The sequence below is a fragment of the Bombina bombina genome, chromosome 7 (assembly GCF_027579735.1).
Source record: "Bombina bombina isolate aBomBom1 chromosome 7, aBomBom1.pri, whole genome shotgun sequence".
Classification (NCBI taxonomy): Eukaryota; Metazoa; Chordata; class Amphibia; order Anura; family Bombinatoridae; genus Bombina; species Bombina bombina.
The window spans coordinates 592,527,879-592,545,851 of NC_069505.1; the positions used below are offsets into that span (position 1 = coordinate 592,527,879).

The 17,973-nt window shown below is 40.8% G+C and overlaps 1 protein-coding gene across 2 annotated transcripts in view; it reads right to left on the bottom strand.

The window, feature by feature from the left end:
* The window catches only part of LOC128667163 (zinc finger protein 568), an 84,274-nt gene that overhangs the window by 41,776 nt on the left and 24,525 nt on the right, over window positions 1-17,973 (bottom strand). For both annotated transcript variants that reach the window (XM_053722096.1, XM_053722095.1), the window contains 2 exons: window positions 12,894-12,984; window positions 2,639-2,749 (listed from right to left, as the gene is read on the bottom strand). In XM_053722096.1, the coding sequence (XP_053578071.1) occupies window positions 2,639-2,749; window positions 12,894-12,984 (202 nt within the window). The remainder of the gene's footprint in view (window positions 1-2,638; window positions 2,750-12,893; window positions 12,985-17,973) is intronic.

Genomic DNA, 17,973 nt, shown 5'->3' on the forward strand with positions numbered 1-17,973 from the left:
CTATCTTTTTAAACAATAACAATTCTAGAGTAGACTGTCCCTTTAATTGCTGCTGTATCATGTTAGAATTAAATGTCACTTAGAAGCAAGTAGCAGGACAATAGGTCCCTGTGTAACAAACAGCTGATGGGACACCCCTTCAAATGGGCTTGGCCCTAAAAAACCTATACACCCCTGGGGTATACTGTAAAATGTTCTCTATCTATTGGAATTAATTACATTGTTTACAAATAACTTCTTTACTTTTATTTTGTCATTTGAATATCTGATTTAGACTGTTAAATCCCCACCTATTCTGAAAATTTTAGTACAGCAGTATTGGTTATAGAAAAGCTTTGTAAACAAAAAGCAGCAGCATAAATCACATTTCTGGTTGTGGGAGAAAGAGGTACTAAAATATTAATTTTCAGTTGCTCTCTCTATTTATTGGACTTTGTGTAAGATTGGGAGGCCTTTATGTTTAGACAGAAAGGTAAGAGATAAAGAGCAAAACCTGCTATTTGACATACTAAAATAAACCTAAAGGAACAATTTCCCATACATTTTATACTCTGCAACTGGTCATTGGAAACACATTACGGGGTAAAGAGTTTTACTGTGTAATGATAATGTTATTCTGATGTGTAGTAAGGAATAGGCAAGTTGTAGTTTCTAAATATTATTCAGTGCATAGATCCCATGACCATTAAAAATTGTCTTTTCAATAGACCAATAAAAAAATGCACTCTACAATAAAATAATTAAGGGGATAGGAAAGTCAAAATTACATTTGCATGAATAGGATAGAGCATGTCATTTTAAGACAATTCTATTCACTTCTATTTTCAAATGTGTTGTTCTCTTGGTATCCATTGTTGAAAAATAATACGCACATATCATGCACTAGTGGGAGCTAGCTGCTGATTGGTGTCTGCACACATTTGTCTCTTCTGATTGGCTAACTAGATTTGGCAATCACCATCTAGCTCCCACTAGTGTAGGATATGTGCGTATTCTTTTTTTACAGAAAGAACAAAGGACATCTGAAAATAGAAGTGAATGTAAAAGTGTCTTAAACTGACTTGCTCTATCTGAATTATGAAGTTTAATTTTGACTTTTCTATCCCTTTAAATCTCCCTTTTTATGTGTTTGTTTTATGTAAGGGGAGGAGCCAATTCGGCAATACATGACTGTAGCTAACACAAGATGGCTGACGGCTACAAACGCACAAGAAGGTGCAGTAAGAAAAGTAAGTGATGTGCTTGTTTTATGTAAGGGGAGGAGCCAATTCGCAATACATGACTGTAGCTAACACAAGATGGCTGACGGCTACAAATGCACAAGAAGGTGCAGTGAGAAAAGTAAGTGATGTGCTTGTTTTATGTAAGGGGAGGAGCCAATTCGCAATACATGACTGTAGCTAACACAAGATGGCTGACGGCTACAAACGCACAAGAAGGTGCAGTAAGAAAAGTAAGTGATGTGCTTGTTTTATGTAAGGGGAGGAGCCAATTCGCAATACATGACTGTAGCTAACACAAGATGGCTGACGGCTACAAATGCACAAGAAGGTGCAGTGAGAAAAGTAAGTGATGTGCTTGTTTTATGTAAGGGGAGGAGCCAATTCGCAATACATGACTGTAGCTAACACAAGATGGCTGACGGCTACAAACGCACAAGAAGGTGCAGTAAGAAAAGTAAGTGATGTGCTTGTTTTATGTAAGGGGAGGAGCCAATTCGCAATACATGACTGTAGCTAACACAAGATGGCTGACGGCTACAAATGCACAAGAAGGTGCAGTGAGAAAAGTAAGTGATGTGCTTGTTTTATGTAAGGGGAGGAGCCAATTCGCAATACATGACTGTAGCTAACACAAGATGGCTGACAGCTACAAACGCACAAGAAGGTGCAGTAAGAAAAGTAAGTGATGTGTTTGTTTTATGTAAGGGGAGGAGCCAATTCGCAATACATGACTGTAGCTAACACAAGATGGCTGACGGCTACAAATGCACAAGAAGTTGCAGTAAGAAAAGTAAGTGATGTGCTTGTTTTATGTAAGGGGAGGAGCCAATTCGCAATACATGACTGTAGCTAACACAAGATGGCTGACGGCTACAAATGCACAAGAAGTTGCAGTAAGAAAAGTAAGTGATGTGCTTGTTTTATGTAAGGGGAGGAGCCAATTCGCAATACATGACTGTAGCTAACACAAGATGGATGACGGCTACAAATGCACAAGAAGTTGCAGTAAGAAAAGTAAGTGATGTGTTTGTTTTATGTAAGGGGAGGAGCCAATTCGCAATACATGACTGTAGCTAACACAAGATGGCTGACGGCTACAAATGCACAAGAAGGTGCAGTGAGAAAAGTAAGTGATGTGCTTGTTTTATGTAAGGGGAGGAGCCAATTCGCAATACATGACTGTAGCTAACACAAGATGGCTGACGGCTACAAATGCACAAGAAGGTGCAGTGAGAAAAGTAAGTGATGTGCTTGTTTTATGTAAGGGGAGGAGCCAATTCGCAATACATGACTGTAGCTAACACAAGATGGCTGACGGCTACAAATGCACAAGAAGGTGCAGTAAGAAAAGTAAGTGAAGGTAAAATGTGTTATATGCTCATGCTGAGATGGTACAATCGTACAGCACAAATTACCTGGAGTTAGGACTTCAAGAGCAGCCTTTTCCTGGTTCTCCTGACGTACAGACAAAGATGAATTCTCTTGCTTCACGTTCACCACAGCTTTGCCGTTCAGAGCAACGCAGTCTGCAAAGGATAAAGAGCATTGCATTGCGTTTACACACAGCTAAGTACAACCAGGCTTGGTCTAATACGTTCAAATCCGTACACAGCTTGCCGTCTGTTGTTTTATAGATGTGCAATAGACATGGAAAGAGAAAGATAGATAGATACAAACAGACATATGATAGATAGATACAGACAGAGATATGATAGATATAGACAGACAGACATATGATAGATATAGAGACAGACAGACATATGATAGATAGATGATACATAGATACAAACAGACATATGATAGATAGATTAAACACAAAGTAGAATGTCGCAGAAGACTTGCGAATATCTACTATAAAGTATGCACATGGAAGCACTCAGGGCCCAGACTAATGGGCGGTGTGAAAGGTGCTAGATATTAAAATATAACTTTTATTACCAAATTGAACTATAAATAAGGGTGACAAACAATTAAAAACGTCACAGACCCTCAGATAAGTACTATAGACTGTGTGTGTATCCTATGGGGAAATTAATCTTATATCTCAGACTTTTCGCGGTTGAATAAATCGGTCCCCACGCTGTCAAATGCTATTAAGAGATATTGTATATTGTAGTATGAATGAACAATTAAAATGTCACTATAACATGTTCACTCTATATGATTTCTATATACAATATCCATAGCTCTGTCAGTATAAGATTGCACCTAAACCTGTGCTAAATCAAGACCGATAATAATGTGTTGTGTGTCCTCTAATTTTATTCAGAACAGACTGTACCAGATAAATTCTGGTCATGTACAACAGGCTTGTTTCAATGATCTATACATTCCTAGATCAAATTCGTATTATGATAATATAAATACTCCCGTAGTGTACACAGCCTTAAAATGACTTTAGGCAACCACTTAAATCAGTATTATAATATATATGTTTTGGATTACATAACTACTAGATGAAGTAACTATAAATGTGCTTTTCAAATACAGGTTGTAAAACCTAAAGTAAATTCTGTAAGTTATGTTGCAATTTACTGAACTGTAGTATAATTGGCTATTCAGTTTAAATTATATTTGCTATACGAGTTCATATATACACTACTAACCCTATATAAAATATTATTATCCAATATTGGCTAATGGTTTTAGCCCTGGGAATAACTTCTGTGTTCAACAATATACAGGGTGGGGTTGTAATAGCAGGGTATACGGTCAGCAAATGTAAATATGAATAAACCAAATCACTGTGTGTTGGCTCGGTGGTAAGAAAGTAACAATTCAACTTTATTTAACCTTAGAATAACTTTCAGCAAGCACCTAAGTCAGTGTTGTAATATATATGTTTGATCACACAACTCCACGATGAAGTCACTATAAATGTGCTTTTTAAATAAAGGTTGTGTAGCCTATAGTATATTTTGTGAGTTATGTTGCAATTTTACTTAGTAGTATAATAGGCTATTCAGTTTGTTTGCTTTACGAGTTCACATGTACAGTACTAACCCTGAATAAAAACATAATTTATGCTTACCTGATAAATTCCTTTCTTCTGTTGTGTGATCAGTCCACGGGTCATCATTACTTCTGGGATATAACTCCTCCCCAACAGGAAATGCAAGAGGATTCACCCAGCAGAGCTGCACATAGCTCCTCCCCTCTACGTCACCCCCAGTCATTCGACCAAGAATCAACGAGAAAGGAGAAACCAAGGGTGAAGTGGTGACTGGAGTATAATTTAAAAGATATTTACCTGCCTTAAAACAGGGCGGGCCGTGGACTGATCACACAACAGAAGAAAGGAATTTATCAGGTAAGCATAAATTATGTTTTCTTCTGTTATGTGTGATCAGTCCACGGGTCATCATTACTTCTGGGATACCAATACCAAAGCAAAAGTACACGGATGACGGGAGGGATAGGCAGGCTCATTATACAGAAGGAACCACTGCCTGAAGAACCTTTCTCCCAAAAATAGCCTCCGAAGAAGCAAAAGTGTCAAATTTGTAAAATTTGGAAAAGTATGAAGCGAAGACCAAGTTGCAGCCTTGCAAATCTGTTCAACAGAGGCCTCATTCTTAAAGGCCCAAGTGGAAGCCACAGCTCTAGTAGAATGAGCTGTAATTCTTTCAGGAGGCTGCTGTCCAGCAGTCTCATAGGCTAAACGAATTATGCTACGAAGCCAGAAGGAGAGAGAGGTAGCCGAAGCCTTATGACCTCTCCTCTGACCAGAGTACACGACAAACAGGGAAGACGTTTGTCGAAAATCCTTAGTTGCCTGCAAGTAGAACTTGAGGGCACGAACTACATCCAGATTGTGTAGAAGACGTTCCTTCTTTGAAGAAGGATTTGGACACAAGGATGGAACAACAATCTCTTGATTGATATTCCTGTTAGTGACTACCTTAGGTAAGAACCCAGGTTTAGTACGCAGAACTACCTTGTCTGAGTGAAAAATCAGATAAGGAGAATCACAATGTAAGGCTGATAACTCAGAGACTCTTCGAGCCGAGGAAATAGCCATTAAAAACAGAACTTTCCAAGATAACAATTTTATATCAATGGAATGAAGGGGTTCAAACGGAACACCCTGTAAAACGTTAAGAACTAAGTTTAAACTCCATGGCGGAGCAACAGCTTTAAACACAGGCTTGATCCTAGCTAAAGCCTGACAAAAGGCCTGGACGTCTGGATTTTCTGACAGACGCCTGTGTAACAAGATGGACAGAGCTGAGATCTGTCCCTTTAATGAGCTAGCCGATAAACCCTTTTCTAAACCTTCTTGTAGAAAGGACAATATCCTAGGAATCCTAACCTTACTCCAGGAGTAACCTTTGGATTCGCACCAGTATAGGTATTTACGCCATATCTTATGGTAAATCCTTCTGGTAACAGACTTCCTAGCCTGTATCAGGGTATCAATAACCGACTCAGAAAAACCACGTTTTGATAAAATCAAGCGTTCAATTTCCAAGCAGTCAGCTTCAGAGAAGTTAGATTTTGATGTTTGAATGGACCCTGTATCAGAAGGTCCTGTCTTAGAGGTAGAGACCAAGGCGGACAGGATGACATGTCCACTAGATCTGCATACCAAGTCCTGCGTGGCCATGCAGGCGCTATTAGAATCACTGATGCTCTCTCCTGTTTGATTTTGGCAATCAATCGAGGAAGCAGCGGGAAGGGTGGAAACACATAAGCCATCCCGAAGTTCCAAGGTGCTGTCAAAGCATCTATCAGAACCGCTCCCGGATCCCTGGATCTGGACCCGTAGTGAGGAAGTTTGGCGTTCTGGCGAGACGCCATGAGATCTATCTCTGGTTTGCCCCAACGTCGAAGTATTTGGGCAAAGACCTCCGGATGAAGTTCCCACTCCCCCGGATGAAAAGTCTGGCGACTCAAGAAATCCGCCTCCCAGTTCTCCACTCCCGGGATGTGGATTGCTGACAGGTGGCAAGAGTGAGACTCTGCCCAGCGAATTATCTTTGATACTTCCATCATTGCTAGGGAGCTTCTTGTCCCTCCTTGATGGTTGATGTAAGCTACAGTCGTGATGTTGTCCGACTGAAACCTGATGAACCCCCGAGTATTTAACTGGGGCCAAGCCAGAAGGGCATGGAGAACTGCTCTCAATTCCAGAATGTTTATTGGCAGGAGACTTTCCTCCTGATTCCATTGTCCCTGAGCCTTCAGAGAATTCCAGACAGCGCCCCAACCTAGTAGGCTGGCGTCTGTTGTTACAATTGTCCAGTCCGGCCTGCTGAATGGCATCCCCCTGGACAGATGTGGCCGAGAAAGCCACCATAGAAGAGAGTTTCTGGTCTCTTGATCCAGATTCAGAGTAGGGGACAAGTCTGAGTAATCCCCATTCCACTGACTCAGCATGCACAATTGCAGCGGTCTGAGATGTAGACGTGCAAAGGGAACTATGTCCATTGCTGCTACCATTAAGCCGATCACCTCCATGCATTGAGCTACTGACGGGAGTTGAATGGAATGAAGGACACGGCATGCATTTAGAAGCTTTGTTAATCTGTCTTCTGTCAGATAAATCTTCATTTCTACAGAATCTATAAGAGTCCCCAAGAATGGAACTCTTGTGAGAGGAAAAAGAGAACTCTTCTTTTCGTTCACTTTCCATCCATGCGACCTTAGAAATGCCAGTACTAACTCTGTATGAGACTTGGCAGTTTGAAAGCTTGAAGCTTGTATCAGAATGTCGTCTAGGTACGGAGCTACCGAAATTCCTCGCGGTCTTAGTACCGCCAGAAGGGCACCCAGAACCTTTGTGAAGATTCTTGGAGCCGTAGCCAATCCGAATGGAAGAGCTACAAACTGGTAATGCCTGTCTAAGAAGGCAAACCTTAGATACCGGTAATGATCTTTGTGAATCGGTATGTGAAGGTAAGCATCCTTTAAATCCACTGTGGTCATGTACTGACCCTTTTGGATCATGGGTAAGATTGTCCGAATAGTTTCCATTTTGAACGATGGAACTCTTAGGAATTTGTTTAGGATCTTTAAATCCAAGATTGGCCTGAAAGTTCCCTCTTTTTTGGGAACCACAAACAGGTTTGAGTAAAACCCTTGTCCTTGTTCCGACCGCGGAACCGGATGGATCACTCCCATTAATAACAGATCTTGTACACAGCGTAGAAACGCTTCTTTCTTTATCTGGTTTGTTGACAACCTTGACAGATGAAATCTCCCTCTTGGGGGAGAGAATTTGAAGTCTAGAAGGTATCCCTGAGATATGATCTCTAGCGCCCAGGGATCCTGAACATCTCTTGCCCAAGCCTGGGCGAAGAGAGAGAGTCTGCCCCCCACTAGATCCGGTCCCGGATCGGGGGCCCTCGGTTCATGCTGTCTTTGGGGCAGCAGCAGGTTTCCTGGCCTGCTTGCCCTTGTTCCAGGACTGGTTAGGTTTCCAGCCTTGTCTGTAACGAGCAACAGCTCCTTCCTGTTTTGGTGCAGTGGAAGTTGATGCTGCTCCTGTTTTGAAATTCCGAAAGGGACGAAAATTAGACTGTCTAGCCTTAGCTTTGGCTTTGTCTTGAGGCAGGGCGTGGCCCTTACCTCCTGTAATGTCAGCGATAATTTCTTTCAAACCGGGCCCAAATAAAGTTTGCCCCTTGAAAGGTATATTAAGTAATTTGGACTTAGAAGTTACATCAGCTGACCAGGATTTTAGCCACAGCGCCCTACGTGCCTGAATGGCGAATCCTGAGTTCTTAGCCGTAAGTTTGGTTAAATGTACTACGGCCTCCGAAATGAATGAATTAGCTAGTTTAAGGACTCTAAGCCTGTCCGTAATGTCGTCCAGCGTAGTTGAACTAAGGTTCTCTTCCAGAGACTCAATCCAAAATGCTGCCGCAGCCGTAATCGGCGCGATGCATGCAAGGGGTTGCAATATAAAACCTTGTTGAACAAACATTTTCTTAAGGTAACCCTCTAATTTTTTATCCATTGGATCTGAAAAAGCACAGCTATCCTCCACCGGGATAGTGGTACGCTTAGCTAAAGTAGAAACTGCTCCCTCCACCTTAGGGACCGTTTGCCATAAGTCCCGTGTGGTGGCGTCTATTGGAAACATCTTTCTAAATATTGGAGGGGGTGAGAACGGCACACCGGGTCTATCCCACTCCTTAGTAACAATTTCAGTTAGTCTCTTAGGTATAGGAAAAACGTCAGTACTCGCCGGTACCGCAAAGTATTTATCCAACCTACACAATTTCTCTGGTATTGCAACAGTGTTACAATCATTAAGAGCCGCTAAAACCTCCCCTAGTAATACACGGAGGTTTTCCAATTTAAATTTAAAATTTGAAATATCTGAATCCAATCTGTTTGGATCAGAACCGTCACCCACAGAATGAAGCTCTCCGTCCTCATGCTCTGCAAGCTGTGACGCAATATCAGACATGGCCCTAGTATTATCAGCGCACTCTGTTCTCACCCCAGAGTGATCACGCTTGCCTCTTAGTTCTGGTAATTTAGCCAAAACTTCAGTCATAACAGTAGCCATATCTTGTAATGTTATCTGTAATGGCCGCTCAGATGTACTAGGCGCCATAATATCACGCACCTCCCGGGCGGGAGATGCAGGTACTGACACGTGAGGCGAGTTAGTCGGCATAACTCTCCCCTCGTTGTTTGGTGAAATTTGTTCAAATTGTACAGATTGGCTTTTATTTAAAGTAGCATCAATACAGTTAGTACATAAATTTCTATTGGGCTCCACCTTGGCATTGGAACAAATGACACAGGTATCTTCCTCTGAATCAGACATGTTTAACACACTAGCAATAAACTTGCAACTTGGTTACAATCTTATTTAACAAAAACGTACTGTGCCTCAAAGAAGCACTAAACGATTAAATGACAGTTGAAATAATGAACTGAAAGACAGTTATAGCATCAATCCTTAAAAACAACACAACTTTTAGCAAAGGTTTGTTCCCATTAGTAAAGTAACAATAATTAAATTTGAAAATAAAAATTACAGAGCAACGTTTTTAATCACAGTCAATATATAAGTCTCACAGCTCTGCTGAGAGAATCTACCTCCCTCCAAAGAAGTTTGAAGACCCCTGAGATCTGTTAGAGATGAACCGGATCATGCAGGAAATACAAGAGTAACTGACTGGAAATTTTTGATGCGTAGCAAAGAGCGCCAAAAACGGCCCCTCCCCCTCACACACAGCAGTGAGAGAGAAACGAAACTGTCACAATTAAAACAAGCAACTGCCAAGTGGAAAAATAATGCCCAAATATTTATTCACTCAGTACCTCAGAAAATGTAAACGATTCTACATTCCAGCAAAAACGTTTAACATGATAAATACCTATTAAAAGGTTTAGTGTACTTTTAACAGAGTAATTCCGGTGAAATACCATCCCCAGAATACTGAAGTGTAGAGTATACATACATGTCATTATAACGGTATGGCAGGATTTTCTCATCAATTCCATTCAGAAAATAAAAACTGCTACATACCTCAATGCAGATTCATCTGCCCGCTGTCCCCTGATCTGAAGCTTTTACCTCCCTCAGATGGCCGAGAAACAGCAATATGATCTTAACTACTCCGGTTAAAATCATAGTAAAAAACTCTGGTAGATTCTTCTTCAAACTCTGCCAGAGAGGCAATAACACGCTCCGGTGCTATTGTAAAATAACAAACTTTTGATTGAAGTTATAAAAACTAAATATAATCACCATAGTCCTCTCACACATCCTATCTAGTCATTGGGTGCAAGAGAATGACTGGGGGTGACGTAGAGGGGAGGAGCTATGTGCAGCTCTGCTGGGTGAATCCTCTTGCATTTCCTGTTGGGGAGGAGTTATATCCCAGAAGTAATGATGACCCGTGGACTGATCACACATAACAGAAGAAATATAATTATCCAGCAGTGGCTAATAGTTTTAGCCCTAGATATAACTTCTGTGTTCTGCAATATACAGGGATTGTTACAGCAGGGTATATGGTCAGTAAATGTAAATATGAATAAACCAAATCAATGTGCGTTGGTTCAAAGGTAAAAAAGTAACAATTCCGGTTTGCTTAATCCCATTAGTTATAAGTAGAAAAACGCTCCCTATATTTCATAGCAAGGGCAATACTAGAAAGGCTTTTGTAATGTGCAGGATGCAGTTGTGAAACATGTAGAGAGAATGATATAGCCTCTATATACCTTTGCCTAAGTTTATAATGACAAACATAACGTTAGAGATTAGTAGTTATGTGATCCAAAACGTATATATTATAATACTGATGTAAGTGGTTGCCTAAAGTCATTTTAAGGCTGTGTACACTACGGGAGTATTTATATTATCATAATACGAATTTGATCTAGGAATGTATAGATCATTGAAACAAGCCTGTTGTACATGACCAGAATTTATCTGGTACAGTCTGTTCTGAATAAAATTAGAGGACACACAACACATTATTATCGGTCTTGATTTAGCACAGGTTTAGGTGCAATCTTATACTGACAGAGCTATGGATATTGTATATAGAAATCATATAGAGTGAACATATTATAGTGACATTTTAATTGTTCATTCATACTACAATATACAATATCTCTTAATAGCATTTGACAGCGTGTGGACCGATTTATTCAACCACAAAAAGTCTGAGATATAAGATTAATTTCCCCATAGGATATACACACAGTCTATAGTACTTATTATATAAATAATATCTAGCACCTTTCACACCGCCCATTAGTCTGGGCCCTGAGTGCTTCCATGTGCATACTTTATAGTAGATATTCTGCGACATTCTACCTTGTGTTTAATGTTAACTTTATGCATTAGCACCATTCCCTTTGGTACATACCAGTGATAAGTGGAGATACCGTAAAATATTTGTCCATTTAAAATAAAAGGGAAAAGCCCTTGTGGTGCCATTGTTCTTGTGTTGTAACATATGATAGATAGATACAGACAGAGAGACAGAGATATGATAGATAGATGCAGGCAGATAGAGGTAGACATGATCAATAGATAGATACAGACAGAGATATGATAGATAGATAGATAGATAGATAGATACAGACAGAGATATGATAGATAGATGATAGATAGATACATAGAAAGATAGATACAGACATATGATAGATAGATACAGACAGAGATATGATAGATAGATAGATAGATAGATAGATAGATAGATAGATAGATAGATAGATCTATAGATATATGATAGATAGATAGACGTAGGCAGATAGAGATAGACATATGACAGATAAATAGATAGATACAGACAGAGACATGATAGATAGATAGATAGATAATAAATATATATACATATTAGATAGATAGATATTAGATAGATGATAAATATAGATATTAGATATTTCATGGGTCATTGAGTAGCACACTTCCCCACAGAAAACCTGAACTACCAGTTATATCTATCTCTATCTGTCTATATCTATCTATGTCTATATCTATCTACCTATGTCAATATCTATCTGTCTATAACTATATCTAGCTATCTCTATCTGTCTATATCTATCTGTCTATAACTATCTATCTATATATCTATCTATCTCTCTCTATCAGTATCTCTCTCTCTCTATCTATATATATATATATATATATATATATATATATATATATATATATATATATATACACACATCTCTATATCTATCTCTGTCTATATCTATCTGTCTCTGTCTATATCTATCTGTCTCTGTCTATATTTATCTGTCTCTGTCTATATTTATCTGTCTCTGTCTATATTTATCTGTCTCTGTCTATATTTATCTGTCTCTGTCTATATTTATCTGTCTCTGTCTATATTTATCTGTCTCTGTCTATATTTATCTGTCTCTGTCTATATTTATCTGTCTCTGTTTATATTTATCTGTCTCTGTTTATATTTATCTGTCTCTGTTTATATTTATCTGTCTCTGTTTATATTTATCTGTCTCTGTCTATATTTATCTGTCTCTGTCTATATTTATCTGTCTCTGTTTATATTTATCTGTCTCTGTTTATATTTATCTGTCTCTGTTTATATTTATCTGTCTCTGTCTATATTTATCTGTCTCTGTTTATATTTATCTGTCTCTGTTTATATTTATCTGTCTCTGTTTATATTTATCTGTCTCTGTCTATATCTATCTATCTATCTATCTGGCCTATAAGGTGTGAAGGGGCGTGAGGGTAGAACTGAGAAACAAACTGAACCTTAGCTGTGTCAAGACACAAAATAATGAAACAGCAAGTCACTGAGTACCCCTTGCCAATGCACCCGGAACCCCAGCGGTACGCGCACCACAGGTTAAGAAACAAGAAGTTCCAGCATTTGGCCAAATGGCAATAGGACCAGGACCGCATCAAGGTCTCTTCCTCCTCGGGTCCCTAACCTGCAGCCAAACATGTTCTCAACCAGAAAAACGGATACCCAAACAAGGGTGACACAGGCTTTTGTCATTTTCCTAGACACTTAAATGCAGGAATAGACCGCCCAATAACGTCATAAGAAAGAAATAACATCTGATGGGCAGAAATGTAAAAAACTAAATGTAAAAATAAGAAATCTAAATGTGAACAATGCATAAAAATACTTCCAGGGGTAATCGCCTATAATTTAACTTTCTTGCTGTAAAACATAAAACAGTTTTCAATACAATTCTGATTTTCACATTTCTTACCCACTGAGCTGAAAACTTGATAGCTCTCCATACTGGCGTCTTTGTGAGGTTCCTTCTGTTCTTCTAAATATTTCAGCTCCTTTATAAACATCTAGATATAAAGAAAGAAAACGGGAATTACAAAATGTATCATCTAACTCAGAGACATCCAAACTGCTCAAAATCAGAGGCCACTGTCACATTTTCTTTTATTGCCACAGGACTGCTTATAAATAGTTTTAAGTAAAATAAAAATAATATTAAGTAAAATACATAAAAAATCTGTATATGCAAACATTAAATACGCAATTTGTAGAAAGAAATGTATCATTGTTTATGCTGGAGAACAGTTAACCCCTTCACGACGATAGGACGCTCCATGCCTTTAACGCCGTTAGGACGGCAAGGAAAGTTCTACCACATACGGCGTCCTGCCGCGTAGGCAGTCTCCTATGATCTGATCCTGGCCTTGAAATCATGTCATTACACTGACGATTGCGTGATTTCATTTTTACTATGCAAACACTGTTATACCGGCAAGAAGGGGTTAAGATCTTGCAAGCGTAACTGCAGGGGTCATACATTTAGTGCACAATTTTAAGGAAAAAGTGGGCCAATTAGAAATCTATCGGTGGGGATAAATTATAGAACAGGGCAAGACTAATGTGATCTAAAGGTTCCAAATTTAGAATCAGTCATCAGAGCTAGAAAATGAACCAGAGAATGTGATATATTATTTCACACATAATAGAAATACTTTGTCCTCAAAGTCTCGAGTTACAGTACAGGGTCTGATCCTCCCCCACGCTGTACAATACAGGGTGCAATGTCCCCTACACTGTAAAATAGAGGCTTTGAAGTCCCTCACACAGTACAATACAAGATCTGATCTCCCTACACTGTATAATAGAGAGTCTCATGTCCCTCACATTGTACAATACAGGGTCTGATGTCATTTACATTTGTACAATACAGGGTCTGATGTCACACTGCACAATACAGGGTCTGATGTCACTCACACTGCACAATACAGGGTCTGATGTCACTCACACTGCACAATACAGGGTCTGATGTCACTCACACTGTACAATACAGAGTCAGATCTCCTCTAACACTGTACAATACAGGGTCTGATGTCACTCACACTGCACAATACAGGGTCTGATGTCACTTACACTGTACAATACAGGGTCTGATCTCCTCTCACACTGTACAATACAGGGTCTGATCTCCCTCACACTGTACAATACAGGATCTAATCTCTCTCACACTGTAGAATACAGGGTCTGATCTCCCTCACACTGTACAATACAGGGTCTGATCTCCCTCACACTGTACAATACAGGGTCTGATCTCCCTCACACTGTACAATACAGGGTCTGATCTACCTCACACTGTACAATACAGGGTCTGATCTCCCTCACACTGTACAATACAGGGTCTGATCTCCCTCACACTGTACAATACAGGGTCTGATCTACCTCACACTGTACAATACAGGGTCTGATCTCCCTCACACTGTACAATACAGGATCTGATCTCCCTCACACTGTACAATACAGGGTCTGATCTCCTCTCACACTGTACAATACAGGGTCTGATCTCCCTCACACTGTACAATACAGGATCTGATCTCCCTCACACTGTACAATACAGAGTCTGATCTCTCTCACACTGTACAATACAGGGTCTGATCTCCCCTCACGCTGTACAATACAGGGTCTGATCTCCCTCACACTGTACAATACAGGGTCTGATCTCCCTCACACTGTACAATACAGGATCTGATCTCCCTCACACTGTACAATACAGGGTCTGATCTCCTCTCACACTGTACAATACAGGGTCTGATCTCCTCTCACACTGTACAATACAGGGTCTGATCTCCCTCACACTGTACAATACAGGGTCTGATCTCCCTCACACTGTACAATACAGAGTCTGATCTCCCTCACACTGTACAATACAGAGTCTGATCTCTCTCACACTGTACAATACAGGGTCTGATCTCCCCTCACGCTGTACAATACAGGGTCTGATCTCCCTCACACTGTACAATACAGGGTCTGATCTCCCTCACACTGTACAATACAGGATCTGATCTCCCTCACACTGTACAATACAGGGTCTGATCTCCTCTCACACTGTACAATACAGGGTCTGATCTCCCTCACACTGTACAATACAGGGTCTGATCTCCCTCACACTGTACAATACAGAGTCTGATCTCCCTCACACTGTACAATACAGGGTCTGATCTCTCACACACTGTACAATACAGGGTCTGATCTCCCTCACACTGTACAATACAGAGTCTGATCTCTCTCACACTGTACAATACAGGGTCTGATCTCCCCTCACGCTGTACAATACAGGGTCTGATCTCCCTCACACTGTACAATACAGGGTCTGATCTCCCTCACACTGTACAATACAGGATCTGATCTCCTCTCACACTGTACAATACAGAGTCTGACCTACCTCACACTGTACAATACAGGGTCTGATCTCCCTCACACTGTACAATACAGGGTCTGATCTCCCTCACACTGTACAATACAGGGTCTGATCTCCTCTCACACTGTACAATACAGAGTCTGACTTACCTCACACTGTACAATACAGGGTCTGATCTCCCTCACACTGTACAATACAGGATCTGATCTCTCTCACACTGTACAATACAGGGTCTGATCTCTCTCACACTGTACAATACAGGGTCTGATCTCTCTCACACTGTACAATACAGGGTCTGATCTCCTCTCACACTGTACAATACAGGGTCTGATCTCTCTCACACTGTACAATACAGAGTCTGATCTCTCTCACACTGTACAATACAGAGTCTGACCTCCCTCACACTGTACAATACAGGATCTGATCTCTCTCACACTGTACAATACAGAGTCTGATCTCCCTCACACTGTACAATACAGGGTCTGATCTCCCTTACACTGTACAATACAGGGTCTGATCTCCCCCACACTGTACAATACAGGGTCTGATCTCCCTCACACTGTACAATACAGGGTCTGATCTACCTCACACTGTACAATACAGGGTCTGATCTCCCTCACACTGTACAATACAGGGTCTGATCTCCCTCACACTGTACAATACAGGGTCTGATCTCCCTCACACTGTACAATACAGGGTCTGATCTCCCCTCACACTGTACAATACAGAGTCTGATCTCTCTCACACTGTACAATACAGAGTCTGATCTCTCTCACACTGTACAATACAGAGTCTGATCTCCCTCACACTGTACAATACAGGGTCTGATCTCTCTCAAACTATACAATACAGGGTCTGATCTCCCTCACACTGTACAATACAGAGTCTGATCTCTCTCACACTGTACAATACAGGGTCTGATCTCTCTCAAACTATACAATACAGGGTCTGATCTCTCTCACACTGTACAATACAGGGTCTGATCTCTCTCAAACTATACAATACAGGGTCTGATCTCCCTCACACTGTACAATACAGAGTCTGACCTCCCTCACACTGTACAATACAGGATCTGATCTCTCTCACACTGTACAATACAGGATCTGATCTCTCTCACACTGTACAATACATAGTCTGATCTCTCTCACACTGTACAATACAGAGTCTGACCTCCCTCACACTGTACAATACAGGATCTGATCTCTCTCACACTGTACAATACAGGGTCTGATCTCTCTCACACTGTACAATACATAGTCTGATCTCTCTCACACTGTACAATACAGGGTCTGATTCTACCACACACTGTACAATACAGAGTCTGATCTCTCTCAAACTATACAATACAGGGTCTGATCTCTCTCACACTGTACAATACAGAGTCTGATCTCTCTCACACTGTACAATACAGAGTCTGACCTCCCTCACACTGTACAATACAGGGTCTGATCTCCCTCACACTGTACAATACAGAGTCTGATCTCCCTCACACTGTACAATACAGGGTCTGATGTCACTCACACTGTACAATACAGGGTCTGATCTCCCTCACACTGTACAATACAGGGTCTGATGTCACTCACGCTGTACAATACAGGGTCTGATCTCCCCTCACGCTGTACAATACAGGGTCTGATCTCCCTCACACTGTACAATACAGAGTCTGATCTCCCCTCACACTATACAATACAGGATCTGATCTCCCTCACACTGTACAATACAGGGTCTGTTCTCCCTCACACTGTACAATACAGGGTCTGTTCTCCCTCACACTGTACAATACAGGATCTGATCTCCCCTCACACTATACAATACAGGATCTGATCTCCCTCACACTGTACAATACAGGGTCTGTTCTCCCTCACACTGTACAATACAGGGTCTGATCTCCCTCACACTGTACAATACAGAGTCTGATCTCTCTCACACTGTACAATACAGGGTCTGATCTCCCTCACACTGTACAATACAGGGTCTGATCTCTCTCACACTGTACAATACAGGGTCTGATTCTACCACACACTGTACAATACAGGGTCTGATCTCCCTCACACTGTACAATACAGGGTCTGATCTCTCTCACACTGTACAATACAGGGTCTGATTCTACCACACACTGTACAATACAGGGTCTGATCTCCTCTCACACTGTACAATACAGAGTCTGATCTCCTCTCACATTGTACAATACAGGGTGCAATGTCCCCTACACTGTAAAATAGAGGGTTTGAAGTCCCTCACACTGTACAATACAAGATCTGATCTCCCTACACTGTATAATAGAGAGTCTCATGTCCCTCACATTGTACAATACAGGGTCTGATGTCACTCACACTGTACAATACAGGGTCTGATGTCACTCACACTGTACAATACAGGGTCTGATGTCACTCACACTGTACAATACAGGGTCTGATCTCTCACACTGTACAATACAGGGTCTGATGTCACTCACACTACAATACAGGGTCTGATCTCTCACACTGTACAATACAGGGTCTGATCTCTCACACTGTACAATACAGGGTCTGACGTCACTCACACAGTACAATACAGGGTCTGATGTCACTCACACTACAATACAGGGTCTGATCTCTCACACTGTACAATACAGGGTCTGATCTCTCACACTGTACAATACAGG